This window comes from Plutella xylostella, chromosome 10 (assembly GCF_932276165.1).
Source record: "Plutella xylostella chromosome 10, ilPluXylo3.1, whole genome shotgun sequence".
Taxonomy (NCBI): Eukaryota; Metazoa; Arthropoda; class Insecta; order Lepidoptera; family Plutellidae; genus Plutella; species Plutella xylostella.
In genome coordinates, this window is record NC_063990.1 from 8,469,127 (window position 1) to 8,485,949 (window position 16,823).

Consider the following 16,823-nt stretch of genomic DNA (forward strand, 5'->3'; position numbering starts at 1 on the left):
TGGAATAAAAAAATCACACTAATAGAATATTTGTTTATCTAGGTTACTCCGGAATAAAATCACCGACCAAAACTGGGTACTCCAAGAAGACACCTAACGATGAAATAGAAGAGATTGAAATCCCTGAAATCTACAAGCGATTTGGGGAAGCCGATGACATGAACCGACTACGAAGATAAATATTTATACCTTATTAAACATGAAAGAGAAAACAAAAACTAAGATGTACATCGATCACTTTGTATATTTTTGTAAATAAATATTACTTATATTGAATTTTAAATCAATAGTTTTTGTTATTACTGGTAGGCCAAAACTTTAACAAAATTTCCATCTTATTTAAACAACATTCCACGAACATAATCAAAGATTCTACAACAGTATCAAAAAGTAATTTAATAAGGAACTTGGTGAAACTTATTTACACAGGTGATATGGACAAAATTAAAAGCAAATATTGGATATGTATTGGATTTCCTTTTATCTTCAATACTTGTGAACAAATCGTGTAACCAAAGACAGAATCAATTCCATTACATCATAAACTTCTTAATACAAGAGAGCTGTTTCAGAAATATTTTATTGTGATGGTAACCACGAGACAATACCAGCAAATATGCTTATTCCTTAACTTTCGTCACCGCAAAATGGAGACAGGCGTATATATTTTTTATTAAAGAAAGGTGAACAATTCCGATTGTGTGATCCGACATTACACATATAGGACGTATGATTTTTTAAGAACAATTTTATTAAATATATTTGTAATAGATCATCAAATTTGAAACATTTCTCGCGGTGAGAAGCAACAGAATAGCACACCAGTAAAGTTGTAATCAAACCACATAAGTACATAACGAGCTGATGTGGGCGTATAAAAAGTTCGGAAGTATTATTGATCACAACTACGTGCCATTGGAGACACTGTCATTGTCGTCAGTGTGCGTCTCCTCTGCCTCCCTCTGCTCTTCTTCTTCTTTCTGCTTCTGTTTCTTCACCATATCCGATAAGTATTTGCATCTGTGCATGCATTCCTCCTGGAAAGCAAATATTTGTAAATGGTCAGGCAAAGAGGTAATCAAGATCACGACAGCAAAGTGACTGTAAAAAACAAGCCCATTCATTGAAGTGTGAAATCGAAATTGTCACACTTTCGATTTCCTATTGTAAGATTCGGTTCACAGAATTATTTTCAATAGATTTCGTTATTGCAGTCTATTGAGTAAGTACATTAAACTCAATGTTGCAGTGATTTAATTAATTTATCAACCAATGTACAATTTGATATAGCTGCAACTGTGTAAAAGATAATTATTTGATACCTATTGCACTAAACACAAACCCAAATTACCTTAGTCTTCCCCTGCACAGTATTAGCTATTTTCTCCCAGCGGTCTCCCGCGCCCCCCTTGGGGTACTTAGCCAGCGCCACCTCCAGCGCCTTCTGCTGGCTCTGCGACCAGTTGCCGCCCGTCGCGGCTGCGTCTTCGTTCTTACGAGTTTTCACCTAGAAAAAGACGGGTTAGTTAGAACATAATTCAAGTATCCAACATTGAAGGGATGGTGGGTAATAAAGGAATGCTGCACGTTGCTACATTAATCATAAGTGGATTTTCAAATTTAGAAGTTGAGTGTTGGCTCTCTTCCTAGGAACAATATTTTTTGTATTACCTCTACCAGGGAAAATAATTATGAGGTGTCTCAGAAAATCTTTAATATGTGTTTACAGCGAGTCCTGAAAATTTAGTGTTAAATTTTACCTTTTTAGGTGGCTCAGGAAGCGGCGCCTCGGCCACTTCTTGTCCCGGTATTTTATACCAGTTATCCTTCATCTTGGCTGCCATGTGCGTCACCTGCACATAGAATATAAGTACACAATTATCGTTTACTAATTAATGATAAAAAACATTAAGTAGGTATTTTTTACACAAGCATGATAAGAATAGGAATCTACAGGGTGTTGAAAAAAGGGTATACTAAGCCGAAACCTATATGTGCAGCATGTTATATGTAAGCCCAAAAATGATTTCAGAATTAAAAAATTCTCGAAAAAATATCAAATTTCAAATTCAAATGGTTTAATCGACGTAAAATTTTATAATTATTTGTCGATAGTCATCTACCACCATTTCACAAAGGCCCCGTCATTGAGAAGGAAAGAAATGGCGAAAGAAACTCCTCGAGCATCTTTTCAACTTTTTCCTTATAATCTATTACAATTTTTACTTATATCTAGTACCTACAATTTTACTTAAGTACCTATATCCATTTCATTTTTTCAATAGCCTTAGCTGAGGTGGACAAGACCACGCGTTTTTGTCGTTTAAATAATCATTTATACTATAGTAAGCTTTACTACATAATGTAGCTTTAACATAATTCTTAAATTTTTGCTCAGTAAGGTTTATTGCTTCATTTCATAATTTATTATAAAAACGTATACAGTTCCCCATTAATGATGTGTTTGTTTTCGAAAGTCTGAGTGTGGGGAAAAGCAACTTATTTTTGTTTCTGGTCTCAATACCGTGAGTGGCTCCTACTGCGGACTGACACATATCCAATAGCAGATGCACTTCTGCAGTCACTTTCTTTTTACACAGTGTTTTCCCAATATTTAGGTCCATATTTGTACTGACCTCGGGCACGGGTCGCATCATGGCGTCGGCGATGCGCTCCCAGCGGTCGGGCGTGCCGCCGGGGTACTTCTTCACGAGCCGCACCAGCTCCGCCAGGTCGTCGTCCGTCCACAGCCCGCCGCTGATCACGGCTGGGGCCGCCTGCAAAGGGTTTTTTTTATTTTATTTTATTTTTGGAAAACTTACAAAAACTTAAAACTTAGGGTTATTATTCTTTGCAGTGGATGATCATCAAGAGCTCGAATATTAGACATTGGCATAAAATAGTAGGGATGAATAGCTCGCTTTTCGACTTCTTGAGCAGAAACTGAGTGGACAGTGGATATTCTATTGCAAATAGTCGTTCTTCTGTTTAATTTTCATGATTATCACCATAGTAAGCGCTTTTTGCGACTAAGAAACTACTGTAAACTACAACCTACAAATAATCTCATATCAAAAAAAAAAAAAGATTTTGACTGAGTAGAATAAACTTATCAAGGACATACCGGAGCAGGTTTAGCCACCGGCTCCCCATCATCATCTCCAACTGGGTCCAGCAGGCACTCTCGCTCGGCCGGCACGAACCCGCGGCGCCGGCGCGGGGCCCCCTTCAGCGCCGCCGTCGCCGCCGCTGCTGCCGCCTTTTGCTCTGCCTCTTCTTCCTCCCTGGAAATGAAATTCATAGTTTAGAAACATAATTCTATACAAATAAAATACACTCATGAGCAATGAAAAAGTTCCACTGAGAAAATCACCAAATTACTCCTAAACGGAAAACGCTAGCATAATGACGCCTTCTGCAACATTAAAGTACATTGAACAAAGCATCAGGTTATTACCAACTAAAAACGGTAATATTTTGTTATTTTTTTTTAAATTATATCTTTGAAAAAATTGGGTTTATTTGAGTGGAACTGTTTCTTTGCCCGTGAGTGTAGTATAACTTAGGTAATGTTAATGGTTGGACATGGATAACACTGAACTATCACAAACTTTTTCTCCAAATTTGAATGGTCAGTTTTTAAAATACCTTTTTATTTCCTAACTATCTGTTCATGGCAGCTGATTGCATACTTACAACAAGAGCAGAAAAAATTACAATACAAAACTATGCAACGCAATGATTACAATGCTGCAATAAGAAACTGCTGGCACAACCACACAAATTATCTGCAATCTCTAGTTTCTACACTATTTAAATGATGACTTACTTCTTTTTCAGCCTGATAGCTTCTTCCTTCTGCTCTTTTATGTTTCTCCGAATCTCAATGATGGCGTAAGGTAGTGCTGTTATGGACCACCAGATAAACCTGGGTATTTGGAACGGCAGTGTGTCCTTCACACTTGGTTTTGGCAGTTGTTCTAATATCTCGGCCAGACCCGTGTCGAAACCAGACTTCTTCTGTTTCTTTCCTCGACTGTTCAATATTTGTTCCTGTGAAGTAATTTTTTATAGTTTTGCATTAAATACAAGACAGTAAGGATGAATAGGGTCTTCTTGGGTTCTGCTTTTGAAACTTCCAGAAAATGTATGGACTTAGCTGAAGCAAGGCCAAAAGTGTAGCTGTAATGCAGAAGTGGCAGACGTTAGTGGAGACCCTCTACAGCTTTGGGGTGCCATAAGACTAAAACACATAAAAAGCAATTACAAAAATAATTTAAATAGCAATACTCACAGCTGTATACCTCTTCTCTGCATATGCAGCCCAGCCGACACAATACTGCCCAAAGCTGATAATGATGAAGGAGATGATGGCGGCCTCGGCCAGACCCATCTTCCTGACGTGCCGGTAGTAATACACCGCGGAGCGCCAGTTTGGAAGACCATTCTTGAGCACCTCATTGTACCTGGTAAGTGTAGATAAAGTATATGTTTAAATGATATGTTTATGAATATGTGTGTCAAATAGAGACCCATTTAAATTGATGAAAATGAAAACGCAATTCCTTTGGAGTCAAACTTTTAGAACATATCCAAAAATACAAATTTAATATCCTCTCTAATTCTCTTATGTAGTTATAAATCAGTCATGAAAGTTAGCTGTCTGCTTTGCACATTTACAAGTAACAGTGGGTTAGTTTCCTTTGACAAAAACTTACTTTTCTCTTTTGCCCGGATCCTTCAGTATATTGTGAACTGACACAAGGTTCCTGAACTGAACATCTGCATCGGGGGCGTCATTCTTATCAGGGTGCAACTTTAATGTCAACTTTTTAAATGCTGATTTGATTTCCGCTGGTGTTGCTTCCTGAAAACATGTTTTTGATTAAAGTTTAAAACCCTTAAAGAACGTTAAAAAAATCTTTTTTTTTAATATTTTATTAACAAGGATAGAAACATTAAAGGAAGTTTATAGTGTTAAAACTTTTTTGGTTATGAAAATGTTTTTTCTTTATTAATTTATATTGTTGAATTCTTAGGTTTCATGCTATCGTAAATATGATCAGTATGTGTTTTAAATATTAAATTCATATATCATACCGGCTTCACTCCCATTAGTTCATAGAAGTTCTGGTTAACTTCTTCCACTGCATCAAAAACTTCGAGATCTCCATCATCCCATGCCGCGGCTCCACACACTATCGTCACCAACACAAACACTATGTAGCGCATTTTTAAAGGGAACTTAAGTTATAATATCCAAAATTAATACTACATTGCGTCTGAAATCCACGCAAAAATCCAAAATTTACACGTATTTTCTGGCTGGACAGCTGACAACGTTTGACGTTGACAACACTCAGAGGAAGTAAAACACTGATTTGACATTCTATTTTGACAGTGTGACCTCTTTATAAAGTAAAGGCTAATGACTTGATTTCATACTGCCAGCCAATAGTCATATTTTTATTTGCTTTGTATATCCTGCAAGCATGCTTTATATCATGTTGTAGATCTGTGCATGCATCTCATTATCATGATCTGATTATGTTGTGTCGTTCTATACAATTTGTAGGTTGCGATCAAGTCTCCTTAGTTTACAGTGGATTATTTTACAACTTTTCTACTCAGCACGAGATGGCGCTAGCAGTAATTAAATACAATGGACGCATGACTATTATTAGCTAACCATAATCTAGTAGGGTAGGACGACACCTACTTGTAATGATCAGCGATATTCTTCCCACACAATGTTGGGTTGAAGCTGGCTGACTGGCTTGTCTGCGTCCATATACATATGCAGTATTTATGCACGATGGGAAGACTTTGCTACTGAACAAACATTCCAAATGTACCGACACGAAAGTATAAATATAAAATTAATCAAGACTAAACCAAATCACAAGATAAGCTCGAAGCTGGAAATTATGTTAAGTAGGTACTTACTTAAGTACTTACAAATCTTTGAGGTTTAATTTATAAGACGAAAAGTTACTGTCCCCTTTATAAATATAACTAGAGAGATTTTTTTAAATTTCAGTAGGCAACAACATCAAAATAAAATGTGTGATAACGATCAAAAAACGTAATAAGTACTCGTAAAGTATGTAGGTACCTACCTACCCGTTGGAAGTTCAAGTTCAAGCGGGGTGCTCATTTCCCACAGTGTTGCGTAGCTATTATTACATTTACTTACTAAGAACACATGTCCGGTTCTTGATATCATAAAAGTACGACGTAATCAATAAAAAAAACATTATGGAGACAGAATGATGAGGAATGAGGGAAAGAGTACCTAAAAAAAACTATTACTACTAAAAAAGTATATGCATATAAATAAATATGTACATAGGTAGGTAGGTACTTTTCAAAGTTTTTTAACCGTAATCGGTATAGGTACACAGATCGCATCCAGTGGCGTGCTTTGGGAGAGGCCTACGTCCAGCAGTGGACTGCTATAGGCTGATCATGAGGATGGTGATAATAAGATGGTAAGGCAGTGCCGGCTAAAGTCAAAACTGTGTGCTACTCAAGAAACATTATTACTACCTGCTACTTGTCCCATGCTGCTACAAAGCTCCAAGAAAGCTTCGTGGAATCATATTATCAAGACATTGACATTGAAATTGTTTTGTTATTCAATGAGTCATACTAAAGGTTCTTGCCTTTACTCAGTACTGACTAGTATAATACCTACCTATCGAGTCATTCAAACTATGACGAAGGCCGTAGTTCGATCGATTGGTCACTACACCCACTATCGGACGATAATATCTGGCGGTGACTACACACCTTGTCTGTCCACCTGCTAGGCCTCTTTACCCTCACTCTACACCCATCCATATTTTAATAGATCTACAGGATGTTGCAAAAAGGGTGACTAAGCCGAAAGAGGGTGACTAAGGGGGCTATTCTGAACAACTTTTGTTTTACGAGTTTTGAAAATTCACGAAAAAAATTGATGACTGTTGACCATGGAAATAATAAGTATCCATGCCGTTAAAAACAAGACCTACTTATGCTGTTGAAATATTATATTTATTTTATACTGTTGATGAACCTATAACTAACTACTTTAAGCACTTGTTTTACTCCATATAGCAGCTAGTAATATATAAGTTAATGCATCACTAAGTACTTATCACAAATTTTGAATAGCTAGAAGTATATTTTCAAACAAAAAAACTGTCACTTAACTTTAAGTGGCCGAAATTCCACCTCCTAAATTAGGAAGCTCCTAATGGATTTAAGTGACAGTTTGTCAGTGGTGAAAAAAGCATTCTACGCTTAGGAGATCCTTAAAATGAGTAAGGAGTTACCAAAAATTTATGATGTCTTGGTGCAAACGCAAGTTCGACAAGGAGGCTGCAAGGCGCATCTAACTGGGTTGGGCTGCATTCGGGAAACTTCGTCACATATTGTCCTCGGCCATTCCTCAGAGCCTGAAGACAAAAGTCTTCAACCAGTGCGTCCTGCCAGTGATGACGTATGGTGCAGAGACGTGGACACTGACGGTAGGACTGGTCGATTTAAAGATCGCTCAGCGTGCTATAGAGAGAGCTATGCTTGGGGTTTCTCTGATGGATCGTATCAGAAATGAGGTTATCCGTCAGAGGACTAAGGTTACTGACATAGCTGTCAAAATATGCAAGCTGAAGTGGCAGTGGGCTGGTCATATCTGCCGAAGAACCGATAACCGTTGGGCCACGAACAGACAAACGCAGCGTGCGACGCCCTCCTGCCCGCTGGACTGACGACCTTAGGCGGGTGGCGGGTAGTGGTTGGATGAGGAAGGCCGAGGACCGAGTGTTGTGGCGCTCCTTGGGAGAGGCCTATGTCCAGCAGTGGATGATTATTGGCTGATGATGATGATGATGATGGTGAAAACGGGCATAAGTACTTATTACTTCCATGCCTATAACACTATAACCTACTGTTTTTTTTCTGACAATTTATTTATTTATTTAAACACTTTATTGCATGCACGGTACATACAGTCCTACTATAAAGTCCTGATGTGTCCTTTAATAAATATAATACATCGATTAAATACGGTCTGTTACAATTAGTTAGGATCCACTTCCGTTTTCAGGACTTTATTATAGTTTTACTGTTAGAAACATACTACAAAATAGGCGGATCATTACAGTTTAGTGCTCTTGGGATTCTATAAATATTACCTATCTACTCTGTGCTGGGATTAAAAAAAAACGGTAATTTTCTCTATGTCATAATTTCAAACTTTCAAACAAGTTAATTTTCTCTATGCTTTCAAACAAATCTGTAAAAATATCCTGAAATCATCCTCAAATAGTAAAAGGATGAGGTAATATATACACGTTAACAGGTGAATTCCATTTAAAAAGCTGTAGGCGAGATCGAGCGATAAACGCAATAGGTCACGCGAGATCTTGATGCAGCGCGGCGAGTGTCCAGTGTCGGCGGCGGCGGTGGGTGGTGCGGGGGGTGCGGGGGGCACGGGGCGGCGGCGGGGCGCGGTGGACAAGGTCGCCAGCTGTCGGCGTGTGGGCTCGCGCGGCGCCGCACGCCCCATGCTGCCCGGCCCGCTGGCCCCGCTGGACACACAGGCCGCGCGCGCGCTCGCCTCCGTCTACGCGCCGCACCGCCGCGCCCGAGCGCCCCGAGGCAGAGACATGCTGCACGCAGACATACCTACCAAGCCCGGCCTCTCGCCCTTCGACCCACTGCCCGCCATCGGACAGACCCGGCCGGAGAAAACTAAAGTGATCGTCTTCAACCTGAACAATGCAGACAATGTCAGGCCGGCGACGATGGAGAGTAGGCCGATCAAGCTGCGCGAGCTGAAGACACTGACGCCGCTGAAGGCGCGGGTGCCGCCGCGGCGCAGCCACACGGTGCCGGCGGAGGAGCGGCGGCCCTCGCAGCTGCTGCGGGAGAACACGTACGACGTGCTGGAGCCGGTGTTCGCGTCGCCGGTGCGCGGGCCCCGGCGGGGGTCGGCGGCGGGGGACGTGGGGGACGCGGCGGACCCGGTGTCCCCGCGCAGCAGGTTCCAGGCGGCGGCGCGGCGCGTGGCGCGGCTCTCGCGGCCGGCGCGGCTGCTGTGCCTGCGGGAGCGCGACGCTCCCCGCCCCCCGCCCGCCCCCGGCGGCCCCCCGAGCCCCTGCCGGCTGCAGCTCCTGCCCGACAGCCCCACGGAGAAGCTCAACAAGCTCTCCGAGATATTTCAGTGCCTTGATGTGAAAAACCGACATCGAGATAGAATGAAAAAGGAAAACAGTTGGTTCTAGTTTAGAAAATAAGGAGCGAGCGGTTTTATTAAAGTGGAAGTGTATGTTTTATAAAGTTTCTAAACGAAGCTGTTCTAAGAGGTAAAGTGTTTGTGATAAAAAGATTTTATTTATTTTTGTTGACAATGTTGATAATGGTGTACCTTTTATGAAGATATATTCACATTGCTCAAAGTTTCACGTGTTATGTCCAACGTTTAAATGTTTTAATAAAGTGTGCCCAAATATTTTTGTAACTGCAGTGTATTATTTTTTATGCCACAAAGATTTTATTTACTGAACTGCACAATAATTCAATTATTTCATGATGTCTTGCTACGCGGCGTAGTCTGGGCTGCTTCGTAGCGGGCTACGGCGTAGCTGCGTAGCATACTGCTACGATGGGCGGCGTAGGCTTATTTTTCAGTTAAAGGAATAAAATACAGGCATTTCTTAGAATTTTCAAATTGATATTTAAAAATTGACGACGATAAATGCAATGACAAAAAAACTATGCTGAAATAATATGAATACTGATAAAAATCCAGTGATGGGCTATTGTGGAAACTCTGAAAGCCAGAAGAAGAAGGTAGCAACTTCTAATACTTTAGAAAGCTACGTAATGCTATTGGTAAGCTAGATAGATAGATCGATACAATTACAAAATATTATTTGCCTTTATTAATTAAATGAAATAGTCCTAATTTATATTGAGTCTTACTCAAGTATTTGCTATTACATAAATTATATTTAAAAGTACCTACTTATCTGTAGAGTACCTATTAGACGCTACCGTTCTCAAACGATATAATTTAAAACCCACTGGAACTGGAACTCTAAGCATTGTGTAAACACAGTAACCCGGCGAAGTTGAGGCTCGAAGTTGACAAATGTGAATTAAATGAGAAAATAATTACGCCGTTCTCTGAAATATTAGCTAGGAACGGCGAGGTCAGTTGAAGTTTGTCAACAAACCTCTTTGTGTTTTCCCTCAGCCTTGTAGGTAATATATGCAAACATTGTAGCATCTACCTCTACGTATACTTATATCGATATTGGATAATATTGCGTAATAAGTAGGTACCTAACGGATTAACAAGCCGCGATGTCAGAGTAACTTTTCTGAATTAATATTTATAAGTAAGTACACATTATTTCAACCTATCGGAGTTTACAGCTGGATGTAAGCCTCTCCAAAGGCATGCTATTCTATAACTTCAGCTATAGAAAGAATGAGTAGGGTATATGTGCAGGCAGGACACAATACATGCAACAATACTGTGCCTTGTTTGTAGTATGATAGCATCCCGTGTCGGCTGTCCGCCGGCCGCCTGCCCCGACACGCAATCTGTCGATACGATACAATAGTGGAGCTATTTACATGCAGGCGCGGATCCAGACCCCAAAATAGGTGATGGGCAAGTCTAAAAAAGGTGGGTTTGCCTCGCCTTGAAATACTGATTGCTGATTTTTTGGGTTCCGTACCTCAAAAGGAAAAAAGGAACCCTTATAGGATCACTTTGTTGTCGGCCCGTTTCTCTGTCTGTCTGTCACCACCCTTTTTCTCAGAAACGGGTAAAGATAACAAGCTGATATTTCGCATAGATATACGAAACGGCCCCGACAAAGTAGTTACATAAAATATTGAAAAAAAAAATTTTTGGTGTACCTCCCATAGCTTCATAGAGGGAGGGGATGTTTTTTTTTCAAAAAAATTGTTGAATAGGTCTTTCAAAAATATTATAGATATGCTCAAAAAAAATATTTATTTAGTGGTTGGTTTACGAAATATTAAGCTTCAAAGTGCTAATTTTTGTTAGACTCAAGTGTCAACTCTCTGGCTATCAACCCCGCCCTGCTGGCTAAATGGTAGGTCCAAAAAAAATATAAAAAAAATCACAGATGTATGTCTCGTCATAAATCACACATTTATGACTAAATTAAGAGGAAAACTATCTCAAGTAAGTAGACTTTACGAGTAATAGGCAATATTGTTATTACAAACTTAAATTTAAAGTTGCAGAATTGAGCATGACGTATATATCCATGTATGGCAAAAATATAATTTCAACTGCAAAGTTAAGTTTGTTTTTCGAGAGAGCTTATCTTTGTACGGAACCCTCAATGCGCGAGTCCAACTCGCACTTGGCCGGTTTTTTTTGTATTAAGTATATTCAACTTTTTTGTAAGTATGATATTTATAACTTTGTATGACTTCAGTTTAAAAAAAAATACAGACAAAAGTCTATGACAACGTAAAAAACTAGTCTAGATTCGCATTGAGGCTGATTTAAGATAGTTACCTACCGCTATTTAAAAGAACGGCTTTTTAATAAGTTTGGATGGATGTATGAAAATCTTTTACGAGAAAATGGATGTAGAAAACTGACACCCTTGAGGAATTCCTAAGTCTAAAGTAAACTTTTTCCGCTAACGGAATGGGTTTAGGGCTGAAAATTGGAAAAGAATAACAAAAACAGCCAAGTGCGAGTTGGACTCACACTGAGGGTTTCGTACAGGTCTAACTACTCACCTGAGATAGTTTACCTTTTAATTTCATCAATTATCTGATGACTATACACCTGTGAAGTTTACATTTTTTTGAGACAACCTTTTAGCGAGCAGGGGGGGGGGGGGGCGACACTTGAGTGTAACAAAAATTTGCAATTTGAAGCTTAATAATTTGTAAACCAATCACTGAATCAAAAAATTGTTTGATCATACCTACCTACATACAATATTTTTGAGAGACCTATGCAACAATTTTCCAAACTATTGAAAAATCGGAAAAAAATACTTTTGTTTATGAGAGGTAAGTAACTCAAAGGATTTTTTTTCATTATTTTATTTTAGTACTTTGTCGGGTCGTATGTATATGTATATCTATGCAAAATAACAGCTTTATGCATACCTTTTCTGTAAAAAAAGGTGGTGACAGACATAGGGACGCACAACAAAGTGATCATATAGTGGCTTTCTTTTAAATAACTGAACTATTGACTTATCGAGATCAAAATAGTCTTGTTGTACTTACAGTCGTCGAAATATAAATAAGTGGCCCGTTTTGACAGCTCCAAAATGTATGGGATGACAGCTGGTGTCTAAACTAAATTATAAAAAATTTAAACCATAAGTAAGTAACTTTTCGTGCTTTAAAAGTTATTTTTTCTTTCGGCCGTTAAATAATAAGCCAGATTATGTGTCTTTTTATGTATTTCATCAAGTAAATCACGAGATTTACTCTTTGAATTTGTGTAGCTGTCCAAACGAGCCCATTATATTTCGACGACTGTAAAGGTAAATAGTGACTTTGACCGTAAGCCGTAACACAGACTCTTGGCATGACGGAGAATTTTATGGTTTTTGAATTCTTTAATAACTATCGGAAGGGCTTTCCAGATGGAAAAAATGACATAGCATAGCCCTATCATCTCATCATTACTATTAAAAGCCATACCTAAAATCCCGTAGTTTGTAAGTCAAGTAATTTAGGTGATGGGCATGCCCATCTTGCCCATATGGGTGGATCCGCGCCTGTTTACATGACCTATATTATATCCTATGTATAGTTCAAATGTAGGTTATAATCAAAAATGGATTCGTGTCCCTGAAGTTCAAATTGGTTTATGGCGGAAACAAACAAAGGGCTCTTTTTAGATAGGTTGACCGCTATTATAGGGTGTGAAAAACCATTATGAATACTTATTACATATTTGAAACGTATGTAGATCCGTGGTGGTGTAAGAGATATAAGATCTCGACTTTCCTTCGAGAGGTCGTGGGGTGAAATACTACCATTAAGAAATAGGTACACACACAAATTTAACGCGTGCTGGGTAAAGGTTAAAATCGAAAGGAAACTCTCATTTAGATTATCACATCTAGATAATTATGCTGGAGGAGCCTCCCCGAGTGACGTCTAGCTAGCCATATCACACGGATGGGAACACCCAAATATTCCAAAAAACTTTTTTCCGAATTTGAAAACACCGAATATGTAATTTACGAAATATTGCAATATCGAATTTTTACAATGCCGAATTCTAAAAATCACGTAAATTATAATTTCGAATATTATAATCACGAAGATTTGTTTTTACGATTGTCAAATACACGAACGTTAAAAAATACGATTACTTAAGCTTACGAAAAATAAAATACCGATTTATTATAATCACGAAAAATTCAAAACCCGATCGAAAATGTGATAATTCGTGATTTTGACAAAAAAACCATAAACGCCTTAAAAACCTTAGACCCAAAACCTAAAGATAGGTGCGACGACGAGCAAAGCGAGGAGGAGCGTGTTAGGTGCACATAGATATCGAAAAACAAAGCGGAGCGCAGCGAAGCGGAGCGGAGCGTTTCAAATATAGAGCAAAACAATTGCTCGGAATTGTATGGTGTTTAACCTTAAAAACCTTAGGACCTAAACCTAAAGATAGGTGCGACGACGAGCAAAGCGAGGAGGAGCGTGTTAGGTGCACATAGATATTGAAAAACAAAGCGGAGCGCAGCGAAGCGGAGCGGAGCGTTTCAAATATAGAGTTAAAATATTGTAAATAGAAAACTATTTGTTGTTAATTAAAACAACAAAGCAATAAAATTGCTCGGATTTTTACGGTGTTTAACCTTAAAAACCTTAGGACCTAAATCTAAAGATAGGTGCGACGACGAGCAAAGCGAGGAGGAGCGTGTTAGGTGCACATAGATATCGAAAACAAAGCGGAGCGCAGCGAAGCGGAGCGGAGCGTCTCAAATAATATAGCTTAAAAAATATTGTTAAATTGTATACGGAATTTGTATTTTCGGAATATTAAAACTTCGGGATTCGAAATTTTAACAATTCGATATAATAAAAAGTCGAACTTTTAAAACATCGAAATAATAATATTCGGAAAATTGACTTTCGTCATTTTAACAAATATGTTGTTTGAAATTTCGTTTATTAACTATTCGTGATTTGCGTTATTCGGAAACTTAAAATTCGGGATTGTGAATTATTCGGAATTATGAAATTCGTAATTTAAAAAATCGTTATTTTCATATTCGTAAAAAAGTAATTCGGATTAATGTAGTGTACCCCACACGGATCTGCCCGACAGATAGGTATGCCCACAAGGCAAAAAGCGGTATGCCGGTATGCCCAGTGGCGGATTAAGAGCATCGGAGGCCCTAAGCACAAAGCTTGTGTAGGCCCCTAATTTAGAACAATTTGTTCCTTGACAAAGAGTGACAAAACAGTTCAATAGCTAAAACGTCCTATAATTTTTCTATAAAAGAAGGATGTAAAACTTTTTTTTTAAATTGCTTGGTGTAAAGGCCTACGACACGCGCAAGTATCACCACAGTTACAACTGCGCAGGTACGCCGAGCTATCACACGGCACAGTTAAGTACGCGCAAGCCTCATTTTTACCCGACTGCCGAAGGAGGAGGTTTGTCTGTTTCTTTGTTCCCTTCTGTAGCCTAAACGGCTTGATAGATTTTGATGTTTGAGGTATCGTTAGATGCGTATTGATGGCGCAATGGTTATAGGATATGTGACGTTACATTAAAATGTACATAGCGCCCTCTAGAGGACATAACGTGATGATCTAAAAAAAAATATTTTTCCAACTATGCCGTGTGGGGTATCAAATGAAAGGGCTTAATTTGCACATTACAAAAAAAACATATTATAGGTATTTAAATAACCACACCAAAATTATTGATATGAAAAATGTTCATGAACTAAAACCCGACTAATGACGTAAAATTTCATAAAATAAAAACAACTAAAAAGTTACAAATAAAAAAATATAATTATAAACAAACAAAAAACCCGACTGCACGCTAAAAAGATAAAAACAAGTCCCAATGTTAATGGAAAGTATCGCAGGCGGGGACCAACTTGACCGCCACACAAGGCCGTTTTCTAAGTAACATTCAGCTAAATGGTGAACCCTCTGCTGGTCACTAGAAAAAAGTCTAGTAGCCTGCTATTTTCAAAAATCAAACCGTACACGATCAAAGTGGATAAAAAATTGCTGTAAAATTTAAAAAAATCATTCACATGTTAAACTACTCAAGGATTTAAGAGAAGACTCTAATGAATGGCAAAATTATTAAAATTTCAAACATGTCGAAAAATGCGCAAGCCGCGTTTCGGGGTTGGCGCGGTATACAGTTTTACCACCCATCTCACAGTATTCCATGCACAGTACAAGACGGCCTGCGCAGGCAAAACTGTGGTGATACTTACGCGTGTGGTAGGCCCTTTACCAACCACACGCACGGTATTCCGTGTTTAAGCCGGCCTGCCCCCCTACTCTTGAAAGGCAATTTATTGCGGCTGTCTTGCGTACTCAACTTTTAAAGAATCATAACTTCTCTATAAAAACGATTTTACGAAAAGTAAAAATACGTAATTTTTTATCAAGATAAGGCCTTTTTTTAGAACCTAGCAGTAACAACCAAATACCTAGAACTAAAATTTATTTTAGATTTTGGCTGAAAAAGCCATTTTTAGCCTTTTTGCAAGTTAACTTCTAAATTGTAGGCATTATATTATTATTTCTAGGTTATCCAAATAGGCATTACCTAGCTACGTTCAGGAGCATAATGTATAGCAAAATGCACCGCGCGGATATCTGTTCATAAATTAGTACCTATTTTTACTTTTTGGAGAAACGTCTCTGATGAGAAGTTATGATTTTTTAAATGTTGGGATTGCAAGACAGACGCAATACATTTCGAGAGTGGCACCACTGCGCAGGCAAAACTGTGGTGATACTTACGCGTGTGGTAGGCTCTTTACCAACCACACGCACGGTATTCTTTGTTTAAGCCGGCCTGCGCAGGCAAAACTGTTGTAATACTTACCTACGCGTGTGGTAGGCCCTTTACCAACCACACGCACGGTATTCCGTGTTTAAGCTGGCAAAACTGTGGTGATACTTACGCGTGTGGTAGGCCCTTTAATCAGAGCAAACTCATTACATCGGACATATTGTGGATGAATAAAATGTAGGTATAAAATGAAACAGCAGCAGAGGATGGGGGCCCCTGGAGGACCGGGGCCCCAAGCACGTGCTTGTCGTGCTTATAGGTTAATCCGCCACTGGGTATGCCTGACACATTTGCCTGGCGGGTAGCCTGGTAAAACTGCTCGTACTACTCGTATGTTCCTGTTTTACCCGCTACCAAAAAAAAACTAACGGATCGGGCACGGGGCGGGCATATCCACATGAAACTGCGTGTGTGGACGAAACAGATGTACCTACTCGTTATCGCACCTCAGTTACACCCTGATTATAACAAGATTTTCCTGCTACGATAGACAGCCGTTCACGATATGCACGTTAGTTACTTAGTTAGTTTTTTTATTTCTAAGGTAAGTAGGTACCTACTAAGAACTGTTGCCCGGAGTACGTGTGTGGACTTGTGACCGTGTGACTGTCAATTTATCTGACTGACTAATTATTTCACTACGTTGAACCCTTGGCAAGGACTTTGATCCTTGGCCAGCCATAGTGTTTGTAGAACAACTCCTAAAAAAATTGACATTATTGTAGGAGATTGTAGGGGATAA

The 16,823-nt window shown here is 39.0% G+C and overlaps 3 protein-coding genes across 3 annotated transcripts in view; 2 read left to right on the top strand and 1 right to left on the bottom strand.

Moving 5' to 3' along the window:
- The window catches only part of LOC105381568 (hemocytin), a 50,089-nt gene extending 49,806 nt beyond the window's left edge, over nt 1-283 (top strand). Inside the window, exon 77 of the mRNA XM_048623765.1 lies at nt 43-283. Coding sequence (XP_048479722.1) covers nt 43-179 — 137 coding nt within the window. The 3' untranslated portion in view covers nt 180-283. The remainder of the gene's footprint in view (nt 1-42) is intronic.
- A 93-nt stretch (nt 284-376) lies between these two features.
- LOC105381528 (dnaJ homolog subfamily C member 1) lies at nt 377-5,367 on the bottom strand. Its single transcript, XM_048623325.1, has 9 exons — nt 5,101-5,367; nt 4,719-4,867; nt 4,295-4,466; nt 3,830-4,053; nt 3,125-3,284; nt 2,637-2,777; nt 1,761-1,853; nt 1,352-1,507; nt 377-1,037 (listed from the first exon to the last, which is right to left on the bottom strand). The coding sequence occupies exons 1-9, from the start codon at nt 5,230-5,232 to the stop codon at nt 906-908; spliced, it is 1,359 nt and encodes a 452-aa protein (XP_048479282.1). The 5' UTR covers nt 5,233-5,367; the 3' UTR covers nt 377-905.
- Nucleotides 5,368-8,230: 2,863 nt separating this feature from the next.
- Nucleotides 8,231-9,508, top strand: LOC125489056. Its single transcript, XM_048623554.1, has one exon. It carries the CDS (start codon nt 8,415-8,417, stop codon nt 9,270-9,272), a length of 858 nt encoding a protein of 285 aa, XP_048479511.1. The 5' UTR covers nt 8,231-8,414; the 3' UTR covers nt 9,273-9,508.
- The last annotated feature ends 7,315 nt before the right edge of the window (nt 9,509-16,823 follow it).

What these genes read in the sequence shown, in the direction of transcription:
- LOC105381528 (XM_048623325.1), bottom strand. Translation starts at nt 5,232, where the DNA reads ATGCGCTACATAGTGTTTGTGTTGGTGACGATAGTGTGTGGAGCCGCG. An exon ending in CGGTGGCTAAACCTGCTCCG is followed by an intron (nt 2,778 to 3,124) that starts GTATGTCCTTGA and finishes AACCCTTTGCAG; the next exon opens with GCGGCCCCAGCCGTGATCAG. An exon ending in TTCCTGAGCCACCTAAAAAG is followed by an intron (nt 1,508 to 1,760) that starts GTAAAATTTAAC and finishes GTCTTTTTCTAG; the next exon opens with GTGAAAACTCGTAAGAACGA.
- LOC125489056 (XM_048623554.1), top strand. Translation starts at nt 8,415, where the DNA reads ATGCAGCGCGGCGAGTGTCCAGTGTCGGCGGCGGCGGTGGGTGGTGCG.